The sequence below is a fragment of the Pelodiscus sinensis genome, chromosome 1 (assembly GCF_052426305.1).
Source record: "Pelodiscus sinensis isolate ZL-2025 chromosome 1, ASM5242630v1, whole genome shotgun sequence".
NCBI lineage: Eukaryota > Metazoa > Chordata > Testudines > Trionychidae > Pelodiscus > Pelodiscus sinensis.
In genome coordinates, this window is record NC_143052.1 from 128,532,136 (window position 1) to 128,554,420 (window position 22,285).

The 22,285-nt window shown below is 44.9% G+C and overlaps 1 protein-coding gene across 3 annotated transcripts in view; it reads right to left on the reverse strand.

The window, feature by feature from the left end:
* The window catches only part of CRACR2A (calcium release activated channel regulator 2A), a 124,454-nt gene that overhangs the window by 90,833 nt on the left and 11,336 nt on the right, over positions 1-22,285 (reverse strand). The window contains exons 1-2 of one of the 3 annotated variants that reach the window (XM_075900586.2): positions 6,253-6,531; positions 6,003-6,178 (exon numbers count right to left, since the gene is read on the reverse strand). In XM_075900586.2, coding sequence (XP_075756701.2) covers positions 6,003-6,065 — 63 coding nt within the window. In that variant the 5' untranslated portion in view covers positions 6,066-6,178; positions 6,253-6,531. Of the gene's footprint in view, positions 1-6,002; positions 6,179-6,252; positions 6,532-19,337; positions 19,500-22,285 lie in introns of those variants that run through there. The other 2 variants (XM_075900589.2, XM_075900595.2) reach the window with 2 other exon arrangements.

A 22,285-nucleotide genomic window follows, 5' to 3' on the forward strand; every position in this document is an offset into this window, starting at 1 on the left:
GCACATACAAATGAAACACGTGGGGCTGGCATTAGATTATCAATACTGATGACTGCGTTGTGAACAACAGATTGTCATATATTTATTACTAGTTAAACGAAAGCATCCAAAGGTCCATATCAAGACCAGAATCCAATTGTATGGTCTTGTTCAAACATCATCTAGACTATGGTGTCCAACTAATTCTGAAGCACTATAGTGGCTACAGCTGTAGCAAACTAGCCATACTCAACTGGCCAAATAGCCATTTTGTTCAAGCAAACTAGCCACACTCAACCAGCCAAACTGACACATGTGGCTAGTGCGTTGGACACCCCAGATCTAGACATTACAACCTAAGGATGACAAGAGATAACAACTGGGTATTCCAAACGGTCTGTAGAATCAAGGCACGGACGATAAAGGAAACTATAAGCAGAATGAATGTTATATAGGCCTGCAGTTGAGGGTATCCAGGTTGTAATGGGCCTGAAAGAAAGGATGTGACGGATGGGTATCTTATGGATTTGTGTGAGAAGGGTGCTCTGGTCAATATGGTATTGCATAAAAACATACAAAGTTTCTTGTGGGAGAAGTAGACAAATGAGTGATCAAAGTTACCATAATTTGTGGAGAAGCAGGCTCTGACCAGTGTGATACAGTTCCATGGCAGACAAATACAGAGGCACTAATTTCTGAAGAAACTTAAAAATGAAAAAAAAAATTCTGCAGAATTTGTATTTTATGTGGTTGATAATTGGCAACCAGCGGAGAGACTCAAAGTGATGGCAAGTGATATGGGAAAAAAATAGAAACAGAATCCTATTTTAGCAGGAACCCTGTGACTGGATCTGAACAAAATAGGTAGGTGAGGTGGAAGAGGAGAAGAGATTGTGTTAGATCTTCCCAATCGTCTTTTCTTTTAATTTCACAATATCCTGGGGGAAAAGGAGAATGATCTTATGAAGGACTCAAAAGTCATGAATAAGTATCTGGGATTGCAGGTGCAGGATTCAGTTAGAGTGAGAAGTGAAGGTGCCTGACCAGGAAGAGGGCAAAACTGAAGGGAGAGAGAATGATTTTCCAGTGGAGAAATACTGAGAAGACATGGGATTTTATCCAGAAGTGCCCAACACTGTATAAAGAGAAATTAAGCTTCATAGGACAGATTTTATGGTGGGATACAGAGCTGACGTAACTCCAGATAGTGGAAAAAGTGGAGTGACAACCAGGTCTATGTAGCAGAATACAGGACAGATAGTAGTGAAAGTGACAAGTAAGTAATAGATATTGATCTGAGGGAGCAGGAACATGGGGTGGAGGGCCCAAGGGCAGTTGGGTGATGGTGAAAGAGAGGTACTGGTGGCGTCTCCACTGCACCCTTTACCTCAAAATAAGCTATGCAATTTGAGGTAATTTCAAAATAGTTTATTTCGTCATTGGCTGCTGTCACAGTGCCAAATTTCAAAATAAAGCACTATTCCAAAATGTCCCTTAACTCTCGTGAACTATTTTGAAATAACAGATACGCTCAAAAGACATGGAACAATGATTCTGAGATGTTTTGGGATACCGGAAGTAGCACCGCAATGTAGAGGTAGCCAAAGAGACCTCAGTGCAAAGATCAGAGGAAGCAGTAGTAAAGTGAGAGAATTGGTCTGGGGATGAATCTCAAAGACGACAGTGGCAGCCAGGTGTAAAAACCGGAAAAAAAGGTGTAAATGAATCAGAAAAGTGATGGACAATGGCTTCATGGTGGGGAACAGAGTAACAGAACTGGATGGAGAAACAATGAGGTAAGGGGATGGAAAGAGAGTAACTGGACTCAGTATGACCAGGAGAAGAAAGCTTATAAAAAGCTGGCCCATGGCTTTATGGAAGTGAAGAAGATTTTCTCATCTGTTAGTAGCCTCTGAAAAATGTCACCCAGAGGGATTGTTCTGGGTAATTTACAGTGTGGCCAGGATTGGCTATTGTTGCCTGGAAATAGTCAAACAGTAAGTGTGATGAGTTTTCTGTCTTCTTTTTGGATATAATAAATGAGATTTATTTGGGAATAGCTTTTTCCAAGAGGACAGATCTGTGTCTGGAGATAGCCTCGTTGTCTCTAGCTGACTCTCAACCAGATTTTCCTCACACTGGACCTAGATGTGCTGAGGGACCTTCCAGTTGCTACCTGAGAGTGAGACTCATTCACTCATAGTTGGTTAAGTCAAGCAATGTGGCGCTGGGCCTGTTGTTGGATGAAACCATTAGCCACTCCCTAGTGCAGGGGTGGGCAAAAGGGCCTCCATGGGCCAGATCCAGCCCACGGAGGCCCTACTGCTCCCCTGCTCCCAGGCCAATTAGGGACTGGGGCAGGGGAGTGCACGAAGCCTCCTCCCATGCTGTCAGGTGCACACGGCGCTTTGAAGCACCGCATGCTGCTGGCAGGGCGGGGGCAGTGTGGAGAAGACCCTAATTGGCTTGGGGGCTGAGGAGCGCGTGAAGCCTCCTCCCGCCTTGCCAGAAGCATGTGGTGCTTTGAAGTGCTGCACGTTGCTCGCAGGGTGGGAGGGAGCGAGGGGAAAAGGCTTCACATGCTCCCCTGCCCCCAGGCCCTGTTTGGCCTAGGGGCAGGGGAGCGCAGGAAGTCTCCTCCCACACCAGAGGCATGGGCACCTAAGAGGAATGTGGGGGAGGCAGGCAAAGGCACTCCCTCATCCCCAGACCAATCATTGTCTGGGGGTGGGGAACCCAGAAGTATCTTGGCTTCAGCCCTTCGCTTGATGTTCCACCCCTTCCAGTGAGGCCCGGTGCCACTTCAAAAATTTCCAAAGCAGCCCCAGGAAAAAATTATTGCCCACCCTTGCCCTAGTGGATCCTAGTGACTTATCCACCCTTTTTACAAGTTGGTGCCCTTCAAGAATAATTCCACATTCATTCATCCTGCAGCTTATTTTGCCACACCCACTTCCCAATCCTGGTGAGGTCCTTCTCCACTAACATGATGAAAAAAGGGTTTCTAGGGCAGGGATGGAGACCTCAGGCAAGGGCCAAATGAGGCCCATGGCTTGCCTGGATCTGGCCTCCAAGCTTCAGGGCCCCACTCCAGCATTGGAGAGACCCTACTGGTGCTCCAAGCCCCCCACCGCCACACTGTGGGGCTAGAGCACACAGAATCTATTAGCCTGGGCCCCCCTCACCTGAAGTGTGCAAGGGGAATGTGGTGAGTATCTTTTTCCTTCTCAGTTAGGGATCACGTAAGTGAGGGATTGTTTGTTATTTTTTTCTTCTCAGTTGTGTGTGGCCCCCGACTGATTTTTCTATGGATCAGCAGTCCCTGACTCAAAAAAGGTTCCCCACCTCTGCATTATTAGATGGATTGTTCCTGAAAACAGGGCCCAAAGTTTAGCTTATAAATTTAATGGAATGGGATGTCCCTGATTACGTTTGTTATTCAGGTTTAATTAGGCTGTTCTTACAATGAAAACAATATGTCAGAAGCCCCCAACCACTGTGCATTGCTGGGGCAAAAGTTATGCCAGGATCACATGGCGGGGAAAGATGGCTCAGAAGCTTATTCTTCACCCCTCTGTGTAGCCACCAATCTTCCTCTCAGTGAAATGTAAGCACAAATGTCAGTGGGACCAGTGTGGGAGGAAGAAGAACCAGAGAAAAGCTGCAGCAAGCTGCACACTCACCTTGCAAACTGAAAACAAGCCACAAGAAAAGCCCGCAAATAGTTAATGCTCCTTGACGCATTAAGTCCTGCTACTTTGTATGATTCTCCACCACAGAGTCACAAAAGGAGGGGCTTCTGCCCAAGACAAATATACTTCTTTCATTTGTGATTAAAGTCGCCAGTGAACCCAGACATCCAGAGAAGAAAGCTTAGTAAATAACTATTATTGTCAGTACTAGCATCAACAAACATCTCCCCCTATTCAGTTACCCGCAATTTGCATACATCATTACGCAGACTGTAAACTCATTCAGACAGGCCTGCTTTGTATGGCACTCTGCTCTTGAAATATTGATGTAAGGTTGTGATTTTATTTGTTTAGATATTAGCTTTGAGTCTAAGCTGTTTTCAGTAGGCGGACATTTAATTTACACCTTTTAAATTGCCTGCAGTTCAAAAATTGGAATTAGACTAGTGAGGGCCACAGGGCAAGTTCCCAATAACCCAAACCTCCCATTAGCTGAGGGGTTTGGATATTTCCTGAAGCCTTTACATAGCTGTCTTTACCTGTCTTGTAGAACAGAATAATTTCCATTGATATGGTGAAAGCAACTCTCAGTCTACTGATATAGAGATGGTAACATGGTTAACCACAAAAAACAGTTAAACTGAGCAAAAAGTATACAATGAGATGAAAGACACATTGAAGATTAAAAATACTGACAAGAACACTTAGGGTTCATCTACACTGCGCCATTATTTCGAGATAAGTAACATTAGTTCGAAATAACAATGCGAACATCTACACAGCCATTCTGTTATTTTGAAATAACGGATGGCTTATTCCAAAATCTGTAAAACTCATTCTATGAGGAATAACGCCTATTCCAAAATAGCTAATTTGAAATAAGACACGTATAGATGCTCCACTGCTGCTTTTTTGAAATAGCATCTCACCAGGGCCATTCTAAGTTATTCCCCCCCAGTGCCTCCTGGGGCTCTAAATCGAGATAGAGCATCCACATTAGGGAAGCCTGCCTCAGACTAATTTTGAGGCTTCCCTGGAGTGTAGATGTGCTATTTCGAAATAAGCTATTTTGGAATAACTATTCTGGAATATCTTATTTCAAAATAAACCTGCAGTGTAGACGTACTACAGAGGGTCAGATCATTGGCTGACTGAACAATTATTTGAACTTCATTTTGAATAGCTAAAATCTGATCTATTGATGTTGTAGTGAGAAACATCCCATATTTTGATGGCAAATAGTGTCATCTCAAGTCTGCTCCTGACAGCCACAAAAACTCAAAATTCCTATCTACTTGTGTTCACTGAGGCAACCAGAAGGAAAGCCAACTTTATGACAGTTCCATAGCAGTGATACAGGAGTGCAACTCTGGTGTCAAAACGTTAAGGACGCTAGACAAATACCTTTTTGCAAGCATTAACATCAGTATTGCTGTTGGCTTCATTGGGTACTCTGCTGGTCAGTCACTGTACTGAACACAATAAATAGCCTGTAGTCAAAGGTAGTGTCTCTTCCATTAGCAAGAGGTGCACAGAGAAAAACAGTTACCCAATCCTAAACTAAATCAGCAAAGAAAGGGACAGAACACTGACTTCACTATGACCCAGTTTATCTGGCTCTTATCATGACAGAAACATTTGACTCATAAATAAAACACATTAAAAAAGAATGGTAGTCACAGTGTTGTTGGTACAGACACTTATAAAATATTCTTCATTCAGAAAGAGCCAAAAAGTATTTTTACAGACCATTATAATACTATTTTACTCTTCCGTGGAGTGTTTCATCCGACTAATCTCACATAAATTGTCAACAGTATTAGTATTGCTGTTTTATATTAAGAAAGGTAGGGCACAGGCAGTTTAAGTTGCCCACATTTATACCGTAAATCAGAAGCAAAGCCAAGAACAGAATGAAGCCTGCCTGTCCTCCTCTAAACATTAGATAGTATTGCCTCATAATATGAAAGTGAGATAGCATTGTCTAATGGTTAAAGTCTGACTAGGAAATATATATGTATGCGCATAAACAACACACACACAAACATATACACACACACAGAGCCAAACTGATGTGGACACACACACGGGCACACAGAGCAGTTAAGTAGATTGAAACAGTGGGCTGATCTCTCATTGCAACAGCCAAGAAACAGGGAGTTTGGGAGTAATTTTTCTTCCCATCAGGGGGTGAACAGGAAACTCTTTCTCTGCTTCTAGTACTCTCCGTCCCTCCTTCTCCCTTCCCTCGTGACACACAGACACACAATTTAAACCCTAAGCATACAGCCCCACCACAGATTAGGATAAGAAAAAACAGCTGTCACTCACTCTCTTGTCCTTAACCCCTAGTGGAATCTCTAGATGCCAGGGCAGGCGGCTGTCAGACCCCATTAAAATGCTGCCATCCTTAGCAGGGCAGTGCCTAACAGCATGGCTCTTTACAAAGACAGCCTCCACAGAAGTTGCTCGTCACAGGAAGCAGGCAGCTGCTGCATTTCAACACACTGAGAAGAGAGGAAGAGGAGCTACTTATTGAGACACTGCACCCTTCCTCGGACACTTGTTTCAGTTGTGTTACCTGGAGTTTTTTTCCATCGGCAACTTTCTTCCAGGAGATGTTTCCTTTGCAGTTCTACGGCTACTTTCACTCAGCTGCTGATCTCCTGCTATTTCTCCCCAGCCTCTGTCCACAGATGCCCATGTAAATGGGCAGTGCAGGTCCAAATGGCCTTTCCCAGCCAGCAGTGGCTGAGCAGAGCGGAAGAGAGTGGACAGCTCAACACATCTCAGACTTTGCTGAGGCATCTGTGTCATAATCATTGGAAGGGAGGCTGCAGTGAAGTCTGGGGGCGGGACTGGAGCAAGTCTAACCCGTTTTACCTCTTCTTTCCCACAGCACCCCGCACCCCTCCCTTTAGCATGTGTGTGTGGTTTTGTAGCTGAGTTGGTTTCACTTTATGTGCTGTGCTCCAGCATGAGACAGGTATGTCAAGCTATGGCACATGGAAGGAAGGAGCAAAATTCCCCCACCCTAAGGGAGAACCACTGAAAGAAACCCTTGCACCTTTTTTCATTGCCTTTCCTTTCAAAGTCTCAGAGGAGTAGCCGTGCTAGTCTGTAACTTTAAAAATGAAGTCCTGTGGCACTTTAGGGTATGTCTACACTGCAAAGTTAATTCAAAATAACAGCCGTTATTTCGAATCAACTTTAATAGCGTCTATACATGCAAACCGCTATTTCAAATTAAATTTGAACTAGTGGGGCGCTTATTTCGAATTTGGTAAACCTCATTCTACGAGGAGTAATGCCAAATTCGAAATAGCTCATTCGAAATAAGTGCTGTGTAGATACTTAATTCAAAATAAGGGGCCTCCAGCCCTTCCCAGTTTCCCCTGGTAGCCACTCCAGGCCAAAACAGGAAAACTCCTCTCCTCTCCCCCAGCCCCGGAGCCCTTAAAGGGGTAAACTCTGGCCAGGACTGCCAGCACTCTGCCCCTGACCCAGCAGCCCCACCAAGAGCCGGGCAGCCAGTGCCAGCCAGTCGTCCCTCGCCCAGTCCCCCAGCACCCAGGAGCCAGCCAGGGGTCGTAGATACCGCGCTCCCTCCTGGACTAGTGAGCAGATCATGGACCTCATTAAGGTTTGGGGGCAGGCCCCCAACGTCCGTGATCTCCGCACTAGATGCAGGAACGTGGCCGTCTATGGCTGCATAGCTGCCACCATGGCCCAGAAAGGCCACAGGCACATCCAGGAGCAGGTACGCCTGAAAATTAAAGAACTGTGGCAGGGGTACACCAGGGCCACTTGTGGCAGCTCCACAGCAGGGGCAGACACCTGCCCCTATTTTGACGCCCTGGACCACATCCTGGGGGGCGGTGCAGTCTATGCCCCCCTAAGGGGCAGCGAGCCGGTACCAGAGGGCCCTGACCATGGCCTCTGTGCAAACACATCGGCTCTGATGGTGCAGGGCACGATCATCCTCACCTCGCAAAGGGGGGCTGGGCTTCACCCACTGTGTCCCCAGGGAGAACGGACCACATCTCTTCCTTCTCCATAGCCGCACCAGCTGCGCGTGCAGGGCGCACCACCCCACAGGATGACCACAACATGGCAGGGGTACTGACAGCAACATCTGGGGACCCTGCGAGCCCTGACCCACATCATGGAGCAGCGGGCACAGGAAGAACGGGAGTTCCGGAGGGAGCTGCTTGCCCAGGGTCGTGCCATCTGTACCCACCTGCAGACCATGGTGCAGAGCGTGCTGCTTCGTGCCGCTCCAGCGCCTGCTGCCCCCCCCAGCTACCGTTCCTCATCCCACTTCTTCTCCCCCTCCCCCCCCTTCCTCCTCCTCAATCTCCACACCCCCCACCTCAACCTCCACACCCTCCTCCCCATCCCCCCAGGGACGCCAAGGCCCCCACACCTGCCGTGTTGGGAGACACGTGGCCCAACGAGACCCCCACCCTTAAGCGCTGAGCTTCCCCTCCCCTTCCTTCCCTTGCTTCCCCCTTCCAGCTCCCCTCTCCCACCCTCTCTCCTGTCTCCTGCCTCCTTTCCCCAGTCTCCCCAGAGGTTCATCCTCCCCCCCCCCCGCCATTTTGTTAAATAAAGAGTTTTTATTTTTTTTAAAAAGGGTTATTTTATTTGACATCAGGAAGTGGGGGCTAAGGAGGGGTAAATGGAAGGATGTGAGGGAGGAATGGGGCACAAGCCCCCAGTGGGACAGACCAGGGAGACTGTTAGTGCTCCTCGGGGTGGAAGCTCTCCCGCAGGGCCCCCTGAATACTGACAGCCTCTCAATGGACCTCCCAGATGGCAGTCTGCAGCAAGTGCAACCAGGCTGATGGCAACGTGTCCACAAGACGCACCAGAGTGCCCAGGGTCAGCTCTGGCTCCCTGTGGCAGAGTGCTGTGGTGTCCCGAGTGAGGGCAAGCAGAGCACAGAGAGACACAAATGCTTTGCTGTTCCTCATCAAAGTAGACAAGCAAGCAGGGAAACCTGAGAACTGTCTGTCCGGGGTGGAGGTAGAGTCCCCATAAGCACAGACCTCAGATAGCCTCAGGCAACAACCCCACACATTAAGTCCTGACCTGGTGCCCTGCCGGCACTGGTTCTAGCCAGCCTTAACTCTGATTCAGAGTCCAATCAGTGTGGATGCGCTATTTTGAAATAGCAAAACGCTATTTCGAAATACATTTTGTGTGTAGATGCATTAATTTGAATTAGATTAATTCGAATTAACTATTTCGAATTAAGTTAACTCGAATTCACGCTATAATGTAGACATACCCTTAGAGACTAACAAATTTTATCTCTCTCTCTATTTATGTATATAGCTAGAGTATCCTGAGCTTTCATGAGCAAATCCCACTTCTTCAGATGCGATGAAACTTGAGTCTCACTTGAACAAGTGGGTTTTGCCCACGAAAGTTCACGATACTATATATATGTAGATTTTTTGTTAGTCTCTAAGGCAAGGGTGGGGAACCTTTTTTGGTCGGGACTGGTGACTCACAGAAAAATCAGTTGGGGGCCACACACAAGTGAGAAGAAAAAAACCCACCCAAACCCTCACTGATGCGGCCCCTGACTGAAAAGGAGAAAAACTCCTCATTTCCCTTGCACACTAGAGCCTGGAGGGGATTGAGCTAGTAGATTCTGTGTGATCCACCCTCACAGGAAGATGTGGGGGAGGAGGCCTGGAGTACCAGCGTGGGCTTCCCACTACTAGGAATGGCCTACGCCTCAAGGGCTGCATCTGGTCCCTGAGCCTTAGGTTCCCCACCCTTGCTCTAAGATACCACAGGACTACTCATTCTTTCCTTTCAAACCCTTTCTTGAGGAGATTCCCTTCAGGTATTTTTAGGTCTTGGGGGCAGTGTTTCATTACTCTATTATATTACACTTATAATTGTTCTAGAGTCCAGCCCTCAAGCCCTATGGCAGGGTGAACGGTAGTTTAAAGAATTAAAATCCCTATTTAATTATGTAGGTTTAATCCAACACTAGCAATATCACTATCAAAATGAGGCAAAGCTAGAAGGTGCCATCTACAGTGATTTCTTACAAGCGTGGGACCCACATTGCTGAAGAGAGCACAGCCATTTCTTAGGGTATCAGCCAGACAAGAAGAAAACAATGCTGATGTGAACGGGTAAATCTAAGGTTAAGGGAAGAGGGACTGTTCAAAGGAGGGGTTCAGCAATTCCAGGGGAGCAGGGCCCAGGCCTGTTAAGGGCCCATGAATAACCTGCTTCTGTCCTTTTCCCATCACTCTTTCACTCTGCTTCTGTGTTTGGCCCCTATCCTTCTCTGTTTAGTGTCACAAATGGTATTTTGGGGAGTGCAGTGTGTTGAAAGGGCTATTCAGAGCCTCAGAGATATACTCTGGGCTGTGTTTAATGCCCGATATGTTATATTAAGTGTTCTGTTTAGGCCCCAAATGGACCATTCAGGGCCTCATTTAGTTCCCTGAAAGGTGTATGCAGTGTCCCTTTTATGTGCCCCAACTGTACTGTTTAGTGCTGAATGGAGTATCAGGGTGGGTCCTGCTTAGTGTTTTGCAGATATCATTGATACCCAAACCACACAGGAGAGGGTCCCAATGGGGCTGGGAGTGCAGGGACAGTGTGGATGCAGAGGGTAAAGGGGCTCTGAGTCCTTGGGCCCCATGTCAAAGCTGCTGCCTCTATCCCACTGTCCCTGTCAGTCCCAGCCCAGATCCATCGTTCCCTGCTTGCTCAGCTCTGAGTCTGTGCCTATAAGGTGCCAGGTGGCCAGAAGGGACCCCTGTGTTTTTTCCTGGCTCCTCTTCAGCTTCTAGCCTGTACTGCCTCCCCCTGCCTTCTCCCAAGCTGTTACATCTGCCACTCCCCTGACTACTGCAGTTCTCAGCTTTGGGCTTTGCTCCACTCCTCCATGGACTTAGGCACTACTGATGGACAGGCCAATGTGTGGACAGTGCTCACCCATGGGGAAATGGAGTGGACCTGGGAGGTTGTGTGAGGCAGCAATAGGAGTCCAAGAAGCTCTATAAAAAGTAATTCTGGAAGAAGCTAGGTGAAGACCCTTCTTGAGCTTCAAAAATAATTGGTGGGAGAGGGTCTGAGAGACATTCCCCTACATACACTTTGGACACTGGCTATAGCTCTGAATTTACAAAGATATCACAACCTTACATAGATTTCTCTCAGTTGCACAGAAATACTAGTTAGTGCTTTTACCTTGTAATAATAACATCTGGCGTTCACTCGACTTACTCACAAGGTATGACAGTGTTCCAGGACATTGTGGAAACTATTAAGGCTGATACTACAAAGGAACTGCATTCAAATTTATCAGCAAGATCATTATAAAAGTCCACCAGACAATTTTTGTAAAAATATGAAGGCTAACTACTTCTCTACTATGTGTGAGTGCATTCCAGATCTCTAGCAAATGGGACAAAAAGTCTCAGGTGTTAAAATAGGTTGAGGTTTTGAAAGATAGTGTAATGCTGCCTCCAGTGACTCAAGAGCATGTGTACCAACCTCAGGGCATATTGTTAAGAAGCAGAGCACAAACACCCAATTGCGTGTGAATTCTCAATTTAGATTTCACCAATGTGAAACTCCTCACCACACACACCCCTCATATAAGGGAATTTGCCAATAACCTCAGGTCAAATCTGCAGTACTTTGAACTTTGCATCCCTCTAGTAGATCCAGTAGTTCCTCTGTCTGAAGTGATGAGTAAGGATCCAGTGGGGTGATGACATTTGCCCTTCTAAAATCCATACCAAATGTCCATAATTCCATCATGATGGAAGAAACCAAGGAGCTTTTTGATTTGATAATCACTTCCGTGTCTATAGAATCATAGAACCATAGAACTGGAAGAGACCTCAGAAGGTCATCAAGTCCAGCCCCCTGCTCTAGGCAGGACCAATCCCAACTAAATCAACCCAGCCAGGGCTTTGTCAAGCCGAGACTTAAACACCTCTAGGGATGTCTAGCATGTTTTCCACCTCCTTCTGAATTGTCTTTGCATTTCTCCTTCAGCATTGTATGTTCCACTAAGGGGCATGGCCCTGCAGCTGTAATGGAATGCATTATTTGATTATTTAAATCAGGCAGATTGGAAAATACTTGCCTGTGATATTCCAAGAGGACCATCTCCTGCTTTGGGTTGAGTCCAAACACTTTGAAATCTCCATGATCTTCTTACTTTCCTGACTGAATCAATTAAAAGGGCAATAAATGTTCCCTCATCAGCAGAACAAATCATACCCAGACCATCTCTCCTGTGTGGCAAGCCCTCACTCTGTGGACATACATGTTTACACAGCTCTCCTCTCATGAGGTTTCGTTTCACCATAAGTGACCTCATTCATTCTATCACCTCAAAAGGTCTTTCCAAACAATCTTGCAGCTTGTTTTTCCTCAAAGGAATCAATACTAGCACAAAGCCACCTGTACTAAAAAAAAAAAATCGCTGTCTCCAGTGATCCTGTCATGCCAAGCTCTCTGAGACTCCTGACTGTTCAAAGTTCAGATGCACTCAAATCCATCACCCCCTTTAAATTATATTTAGAACAAGTGGCCTTACTTTCCTAAAAGCTGTTCTCACTCTTCTGTATTACCTTCCCCTAAGAGCCTCAAATTAAATCTTGGGACTTCCCCTCACTTCTTGTCATGTAAGGGAAATCAAAAGGGGCAAATCCATGGACTCTTCAGGGTATACTTGTGTATGCCTATGGACTATATATCTGAGAGAGTTTGTCTGTCTGTCTCTCTCTCTCTCTGTGTTTGTTCAAGAACTCCTCCTAAACGGTAAGAGCTAGGGCCATCAAATTTGATATGCAGCTTCCTCTTATATGTGTTTGGTTGTGCCAAAACAATGGGATATGCATGGAATGTGATTATTTTTCATAAAACAGAAAGGGAGGGCTCTGCTAGCAGGGACAGTTATACTGTATAATGACCACAGAGGGGCAGCAAGGGGCCAGAGAGAAGAACTGGAAAAGCTATAACCCCACTGGGATAGCCTGAGGCAGGGGTGGAGAAAGGAACAGCTGTCTACTATATATTTGAAAGAGTTTGTCTGTTTTTGTGTGTTTGTCTGTCTGTCCCACAGCTGGGGGACATGCACTCTTCCCCAAGCTGTTCCTGCAGCAGCGGCCATGGACAGGCGCTTTCCATCTGGCTCCAAGCTGCTGCAGTGAAAGAGAGTTGGGGTTGTTCTTTCTGGCCGGGGCAGCCTGTACACTGAATCCCTCATCCCCAAACCCACCCCACAGCAATGATTTAAATGAAGAAAAAGAAAAATTATTTGAGTTAAGGACCCAAGCAACACCAGGTAAATCTTCTAGTAATAAATAAGAGAGCAACACATGCCATTCATTCTCTTGCCCGGTAACACACATCCTCAGCACAGACTTCAGTCTCTCATTGAATCCTTCTATTTGAGTGTTAGTTTCTGGGAGTTTCCATTCCTCGTGCCACATAATTTCCATAACTTTTTGAAAACTACAGACATGAAATTTGCACTATGATCTGACAAGATTTCTCTGGGAAAACCTACTTTGCTAAAGTTGGTAATTAAGGCAGAAGTTATGCTTTTAGATTCTATATTAGCTAGAACTCTAGCTTTAACATATCTGGTGGCAGACTCCACCACAAACAGTACATATTGCTTTCTATTTCTGGAAGGTCTAGAGTAGGGATTCCACAATATGCACATATAATCTGGCAAACTCTTTAAAAATGGGCAACAGCCACAAAGATGCCTTACAGTGTCCCGTTGACCTCTTATGCTTTTGATATAAAACACAACTCTTGCAGTAAGCTTTTAATGTCTGAAACATGTGAAGACAATAGAAATTCTGTTTAAATCTCTCGCCGGTTCTCTCCACTCCTAAAGTCCAGCAAAGAGAAAATCATGAGCTACCTCTGCAGCAAGTCAGTCCTGTACTTATTGTGCACAAACACCTGCTTGCAAATCTCACCAGGGTGCCTCTTTTCCCCTATGAGTGTCCCCTGTATAACAACCTTTTATACAGAAAACACCTATCCTTTCCTTCCCCCACTAGAGTATTTTTCTGAGCCGCATCCCTCTGCTTGTCCAGAGGGTCAGCCTGTTGAGCCTCAATAAACTCCTTTGAGGTCTGAGTTATGAGCAGACTCTGACAAATAAACTCTACAACCGCCTGTTCTAGGGATCAGAATACAGTAATTCCTTATCTGATTTAACACTATAGATGTGTTTCAGAAAATGATTGTGTTAAGTAAAAATGTGTTATGCGGGGTCAATTTTCCCATTGAAAATAATGGAAAAGGTGGGGGTTGTGTTGGGACTGGGACATAAGGTTGGGGGAGAAAAGGGGCTGGGTTACAGCAGGGAGAGGAGGTGTTTGGCTCTGGGGAAGGGAAGGAGAGGAGAGGGGAGGGGGACTGGATTGGGAGTATGCCCCTGTGATGGGTCTGCCGGGACCCGCAGCAATTCTTCCATACAGTGAGTCTGTTTATAAACTGGGCAAACTTTCTCCAACGCCCTTGTGTTGTGGAGATGTATTCTCAGTGCATGGGAAAGCCCCTTTCACTGCTCCATTATTCTTAACAACCTTGTTTGATCTACCATCAGACTCGTGTATCTTTTCCTTGGCTTTAACGGCTACTATTTTCTCCATGTATCTATCATGGCATTTCTCCTTAGCTGCTTCCCTGGTCTTGACTGCAGCCTGAACTACTTCGGTGTCCCTGAGTCACAATTTCACCATCAATCTCTGGTGGCCATGTTCTTCCTTGTCTCACATACTGCAAATAGGCCAATTGCACTACAGTGCTTTCCTCTGTGGAGACAGGGGCAGGAGGGACCGCTTTCACTATGTCACACTCCAGTTTCCCTCTTTCCCTTGGCACCTGCTCAAAATTTATGAGCAAAGCTCTCAGTTTCTGATATTGATCTTTTCTTTTAAAGGATCTTCTGCAAACACAAATGTTCAAGGTCTTTGCTCTTCAGACAGTCACATGACTGTGATTTCCTTTGTATCTATTTTTAGCCTTTAAAAAACTCAATATCAAGATGAAACTTGAACAGCACTGGGGTTATGAGCTATACATTTAATATGTGAATTCTGCCAACTACACCAGTGTAATGCTGCCTGAAGTAACACAAGAGTGAGAGCACCAACCACAAGGCAGACACAAACTCCAAATTGGCTGTGAGTTCTCTATTAATACTTCACCAACCCAATATCAAGTGTATGATATCAAGTGTAAACTTGTCATGCATTATCACCACCTAACCCACGGAGTCAGACAGCTCCTGCAGTATTCTAATCATACCTCTGTGATAGATCATCCCATAAACCAATATGTAGGTTACTCCCAGTACCAAGAAATCAGTACTTAGAATCAGAGAATCATAGAACCATAGAACTGGAAGAGACCTCAGAAGGTCATCAAGTCCAGCCCCCTGCTCTAGGCAGGAGCAATTCCAACTAAATCAACCCGGCCAGGGCTTTGTCAAGCCGAGACTTAAACACCTCTAGGGACGGAGACTCCACTACTTCCCTAGGTAACCTATTCCAGTGCTTCACTACCCTCCTAGTGAAATAGTTTTTCCTAATATCCAACCTGGACCTCTCCCACCACAACTTGAGACCATTGCTCCTTGTTCTGTCATCTGTCACTACTGAGAACAGCCTCTCTCCATCCTCTTTGGAACCTCCCTTCAGGAAGTTGAAGGCTGCTATCAAATCCCCCCTCACTCTTCGCTTCTGCAGACTAAACAGACCCAAGTCCCTCAGCCTCTCCTCATAAGTCATATGCTCCAGCCCCCTAATCATTTTGGTTGCCCTCCGCTGGACCCTCTCCAATGCGTCCACATCCTTTTTGTAGTGGGGGGCCCAGAACTGGACACAATACTCCAGATGTGGCCTCACCAAAGCCTAATAAAGGGGACTAATGACATCTCTGGATCTGCTGGCAATGCTCCTCTTAATGCAACCTAATATGCCATTAGCCTTCTTGGCTACAAGGGCACACTGTTGACTCATATCCAGCTTCTCATCCACTGTAATCCCCAGGTCCTTTTCTGCAGAACTACTACTTAACTGGTTGGTCCCCAGCCTGTAACAATGCTTGGGATTCTTCCGTCCCAAGTGCAGGACTCTGCACTTCTACTTGTTGAACCTCATCAGATTTCTTGTGGCCCAATCCTCCAATTTGTCTAAGTCATTCTGGACCCTATCTCTGCCCTTAAGCGTATCTACCTCTCCCCCTAGCTTAGTGTCATCCGCAAACTTGCTGAGGGTGCAAACCATCCCCTCATCCAGGTCATTAATAAAGATACTGAACAAAACCGGTCCTAGAACCGAACCTTGGGGCACTCCGCTAGAAACCGACTGCCATCCTGACATCGAGCCGTTGATCACTACCTGCTGGGCCTGGCCTTCTAGCCATCTTTCTATCCATCCTACTGTCCATTTATCCAATCCACATTCCTTCCCTTAACTTAACTTACCCCAGGTCAATTGCACCTTAGATCTCACACCAAACACAATGCTTGTAGCCAACCATATAACAAACTACATGAAGATGTATTAAATAGGAAAAGGAATAAAGAGTTACTTGCAAGGTTAAAACAGGTGTAAACAGAGGACTTACCATTTTAATTTTTAAAGGTAATAGAAGTTTCTATGTTCAGCAAACTTTATACATCCCTTAGGGTTAACTCAGGCCAAGTAGCTGGAGACCTCTTGCTTGTGCTTAGAAATCTTGCCTTCCAGGGTACATCTACACTGCAGGTTAAAGTCGAGTTAAGATGCGCAACTTCAGCTACATTAATTGCATAGCTGAAGCTGAAGCAACTTAACTCGACTTTTGCTCTACACAGCAGGAAGTCAAAAGAAGAACACTCTTCCTTCGACTTCCCTTACTCCTTGTGAAATGAAGGCTACAGAAGTCAGAGTAAGAAGCCTGTTATTTTTAAATAAATATCAGGGTTGCTGTGTAGACGCATATTCTGTTATTTCAAAATAAGCATGCAGAGTAGACATAGCCCCAAACTCCAAGTTTCATAGTGATCCCTAAGTTCCATTTTTGGAGGGAGGGAGGGTATCTCCTTATTTCCAGGTGCTCTGAGCTGCAAGCTTAGCTGGCCAAAGGAATCCATTCATCTGCTCTCCCCAGCCTCTCCCTTGAAGAACATCAAGTATCTTTTGTCATCATTGTCCCACTATAAGCTGTATCAGCAGATCTTCCCTGTTCGGACTCTATAACACTTTCAATTACAGATCAGCATTTCACACTAATTAATGTCTCTCTCCTGACAGATGTTTTACATTAGAGTACACAGATGTTACACGTGAGATTAAAGCATGCAGTAGCACAAGCATTCAATAAGGTCTAAACCAGCATTTTTCAAACTTGGGTCATGTGTCCACTAGCCCATGCCACTTTGTTTTCTTAACATGACTGCTCCGGTATGCCTTGAGTGGTATGAGGCATACCGGAGTGGTCAACAAAGGCTTCCCTTGTCGACCGCGCCGAGTCTAGACTGCCACGCTGTGTCGGATCAGCTGATCGTCAGCACAGCACGGCGGCCACTTTTATTTTAATGAAACGGGGATTATTTAAATTCCCGCTTCTTTGATTATGCCGAGTAAACTATTTTACATGGCTCCGTCGATGGAGCCATGTAGTCCAGACGTACACTAATTGACTATTTCTTTCCACTTTTTCCCTTTCTTTTCCTTCTTCCACCCCTCCCCCCCCATTTATTTAGAAACTGGACATTTAATAACTCCGTTCATCTGAAGAAGTGGGTTGTGCCCACAAAAGCTACTTATTTTGTTAGTCTCTAAAGTGCTGCAAGACTATTTGTTATTTTTTAATTTTTTTTAATATGCATCTGTCATCCTATGTGCGGCCTACTCACTTAATCTTGTTGGAGAAGCTACTCTGATGGTTGTTCCCCAAATTGGTCTATTGTTTGGATTATTCAGAGATTGTATTTCCTGTTTTCTACTTCCACTAGTTGCTGAGAAGTGTTGAAGAAGCAAATTAGCATTACGTTAAAATGCCAAAACCCAGCAAGATGATCAGCAAGGGTGGAGACAATCTATCCACTAAGAAATCAAGTTGCGCTACCTAAGTTAGAAGCTGATAGCTTGGCAAACAAACATTTCAGATTTGTTTTCCCTTGTTTTGGGTGAGAATAAACTTCCAATGAACAAAAGAACATCAGGTCCTGAAACGCTTTTGAGTGCAAGGGTTTGAATGCACTCTCTTAGATACACTGCTAACCCACTTAGATGTTAGGATATGTAAGTACAATCGAGTAAGGGGAAGGTTTGCTTTGAAAAAAAAAAGTGGCCCTGAAGCCAGGTCCACACCAGCAGCCATGCGTCAATCCTCTAGTTAGCAGCCTGCTAGCGAGTGATGACCCAGGACCCGTGAAGCCCAGACCCAATTTGAGGCTTCACCCTGACTACATATTGGTGGAGTCCCAGAACAGCCAGCTGAGGCCATTTGACCTACTTAGGCCAACAGAACAGGAAGCTATTTGAAAAGCTGCAAGCCACCCTCCTCTGGACTGTGAGCTTGGTATTTCCTGCTCCTGCAGTCACTGGAAACTCATTTCCTCCTTCTTACAGTACTCAGAGAGCAGGATTTAGAGGAACCAGAAATAACAGCCTGCCCCCCATATGAGATCTGCTTGCAGTTATCTGCCAGAGCACGGCAGACCCCCAAAGGAGCTACATGGGGAAGTCACTGGAAAAAAGCAATTTTCCTACCCTCAATATATTGTTTAAGGCTGGGATTTTCAAAGAGGCTATGGGAGTCAGACATCCAAATCCCATTGTAAGTCAATGGAAGTGGAGCCTCTATCTTCCTTGGCCTGCTTTGAAAATCCCAGCCTAAAAGACTGTGCTCTGAAAAGTGAATCCTTAATGGGCATGGAGAGCCTCAGTATTTATTTCCTTAGCAGTTCCTGATCATGTGCTCCTGAGATGTGCTTATTTTCCAAAGAAAACTGCCAAGCCTGTAAACTTTGAGATATGAGAGTCAAGTTGGAGATGCCGAAGTGAGGAAGAACTTGGCATTAAGTTTTTGCCATCACAGCTCAGTTAAAATGACACAAGCCAGAAGAGAACCCAACTCCCTTTCCCCTAGCTGCATTGGCTAACTAGAATGAATAGCAGTAAAAATTATCTTTATCAGTCAAGTCAGAGGCTATAAATCTAACTGCAAAATGGAGGAAGGGGCAGCTGAATAGAAGGTGCCATTTTTACATAAGCACTTTTGAAAATAGTCTCTCACTTTAATATTAAATACAGAAGGTGGGATTTTCAAAAGCACTCGGTATTGGCCTAACTCTGCTCCCACTGAAGTCATGGGTAAAAACTCCAGTGTCTTCTATAAGAGCCGCACTAGTCCAACACAGAAGGTTTTTTTAGAAAATCCCAATCTGAAAAGGGAAGCCTTTTTCCTGAACACTGGAGCTTGCTGTTGCGCTAATATTAATGCAAGTTGGAAACTGGCAGACTGACTCTTCCGCTGGGTAATGACAATGCCTGAGTAAAGCCACAAACAATAGCAGGTTTCAGGAGAAAGTGGCCTGCAGCATTCTATTCAAAAATGCCAAATGCAATAAAAAAAATCCTTAAATAAACTCACCATATTCACAGTTTATTCACTGTGACAGCTGCTTATCTTAATCTTGAGAACTGTCATACTGCTGGGCTGCAAGAGGACAACTGTTTCTGTAAGATCTAGGTCAGGGGCAGGGAACCTTTTTTGGGTTGAGGGCCGCTGACCCACAGAAAAATCAGTCAGGAGCTGCATGTAAGAGAGAACAAACAAACAAACACTCACTGATGTGAGCTCTCCCCAACTGAGAAGGAAAATGACACTCCCCACATTCCTCTTGTACACCAGAACCTAGGGAAGGCTAGTAGATTTTGTGTGCTCCAGCCCCATAAGAGGCTGGCAGGGCCTGGAGCGCCAGCGCAGGCTCCCCAATGCTGGGGGGGATCCCCGAGACCCTGGGGGCCAGATCCAGGCAAGCCAAGGGCCACATCCAGCTCCCAGACATTAGTTTCCCCACCCCTGACCTAGGTTGTTAAATAACCCATAAGCTTTTGCATTCCATGCAGATGTACCTCTTCTAATTGCCTATGAAAGCACACAAGCCGGGGGAATTGGGCAGCAAGGTCAAGTCTTGGGTGACCATGATAATTCCTTTCACATCATTATAAACAGAGATCTTAGCACACTGAGGCCTAACCTGGACAAATAGAACTTTGTTTTGTTTCTTTAATTACAAGCTAGACAGAAGCATAACACAAAACCTTAGGTCTTAGCATTCTCATTGGACTTTGGGCCAGGGATATTGATTTGGAATCCAATCCAAATACAAGTGACCACCCTTTAGTAAGCACTTGATTCAAAGCTCCTGAAATACAATAGGTGTCTTTAAATTTATTCCAATGGGTTTGGATGATGCCTTAGTCTCTCTCCAACCTCAAAGAGGGAAGAGCTATTTTTAAAAAAGTAATAGGGACTTCCTTAATTTAGCCTGCAATTTACTCAATGCTGTATAAGGCTATAGAGAGCAGGGGATGGGACTGAGAAAATACTTTTGTGTGAATAACCCTGGGAAAACAAATGTTTTCTGCACTCATTTATAATTTGTCCCTGAAAACTATGTCCAGCCCTAGTAGTGTGCCTGAAAATAGAGATGGGGATAGATGAAGACTTTGCAGGGAATATTTGTGAAGGTGAGCCTCATCCATTGCAATGAGGGGAGGACAGACATAATGCAATTTGGTGTAATATGGCAATATGGTTCATTCCAAAGGCAAACGATTGGCTCCTGAGAAGTATTTGTAGAAACCCACATGAAAAGTAATTTGGTGGCTATGATACAATAGTATCCAGGTAGGATGCAAACTCCTCCACCAGAGGCAGATAAATTACACTGTAGCATTCCCCTCAATCCAATAGTAATATTTTAACAGAGGCACTCTCACAAGAGCACCCACTAGACCAGTGTGTCTCAACCTTTCCAGACTGCTGTAACCCTTTCAGGAACCTGATTTGCCTTGTTTACCCCCATCTTTCACCTCACTTAAAAATGACTTGCTTACAAAATCAGACAAAAAAATACAAAAGTATCACAGCACATTGTTAGACTATGTCTAGACTACAGCCCTCTTTCGAAAGAGGGATGTAAATTAGACACATCGAAATTGCAAATGAAGCCAGGATTTGAATTTCCTGTGCTTCATTTGCATAAGCGCATCACGGAGTTCTTTCAAAAAATGCTATTTCGAAAGGGAAACCGTGGTCTAGAAGCAGTTCTTTCAAAAAGAAAAGCCTTTGTTGTACTCCTCAAAAAATAAGATTTACAGAATTTTTTGAAAAAGGCTTTTCTTTTTGAAAGAACCAGGTCTAGACCACGGTTTCCCTTTCGAAATAGCATTTTTTGAAAAACGCCATGACACGATTATGCAAATGAAGCACAGGAAATTCAGATCCTGGCTTCATTTGCAATTTTGATGTGTCTAATTTATATCCTTCTTTCGAAAGAGGATGTAGTCTAGATGTACCCTTACTGAAAAAATGCTTATTGTCTCATTTTTAGCATATTACAGCTGGCCCCTGAGTTACGAACACGTCGACTTACGACCGTTCACACTTATGACCAACCTCCTATTAATCACATTACAGCCGGTCCCCGACTTACGAACGCACCATTCGCACTTAGAACCAGCGCGGCCATATTTAAAAGCACGTATTGTCAACTTATGAACAAATCGAGTTATGACCAGGTGTTTGGTAAGTAACCCGTTCGTAAGTCGGGGACTGGCTGTATTATAAAATGAACCAATTGGAATACAACTGTACATTTCAGTGTATAGTTTATAGAGTAATATAGACAAGTCATTGTTGCTATAAAATTTTAGTTTGCATTGATTTAGCAAGTGATTTCTATGCAGCCTGCTGTAAAACTAGGCAAATATCCAGCTGAGTTGATGTTCTTCTGGGAAGGCCTCATCATATTCCCCACAGGGTACATATACCCAGATTGAAAACCACTGCACTAGAACATCACAGCTCTATGGGTGTGTCTAGACTACAGGGTTTTGTCAACAGAAGTTTTGTTGACAGATACTGTCGACAAAGCTTCTGTCGACAAAGAGCGTCTAGACTACATCCAGTTCTGTTGACAAAGCAAGCCGCTTTGTAGACATAACAGTGTGGACGCAAAGGACAGTGTAGATGCAATAATGCCTTCTATCAACAGAACTGTCAACAAAAGGCGTTATTCCTTGTAGAATGAGGTTTACATACATCGACAAAACTGCTGAGTTTTGTCGACGTTATGTCGACATAACTCAAAGGCAGTGTGGACGCAGGTATAGTTTTGTCGACAAAAGTCCACTTTTGTCAACAAAACCCTGTAGTCTAGACACACCCCAAGAGTTTGGAATCTGGATCACAATATTATGGCTTGGCCTTACCTCATGTATAAATATCCTCCATTTCTATTTAGATCAAATTACACCCACAAAGGTGATTTAAATATTTTAATTATGAGATTATTAAGGAAGCATAAGATC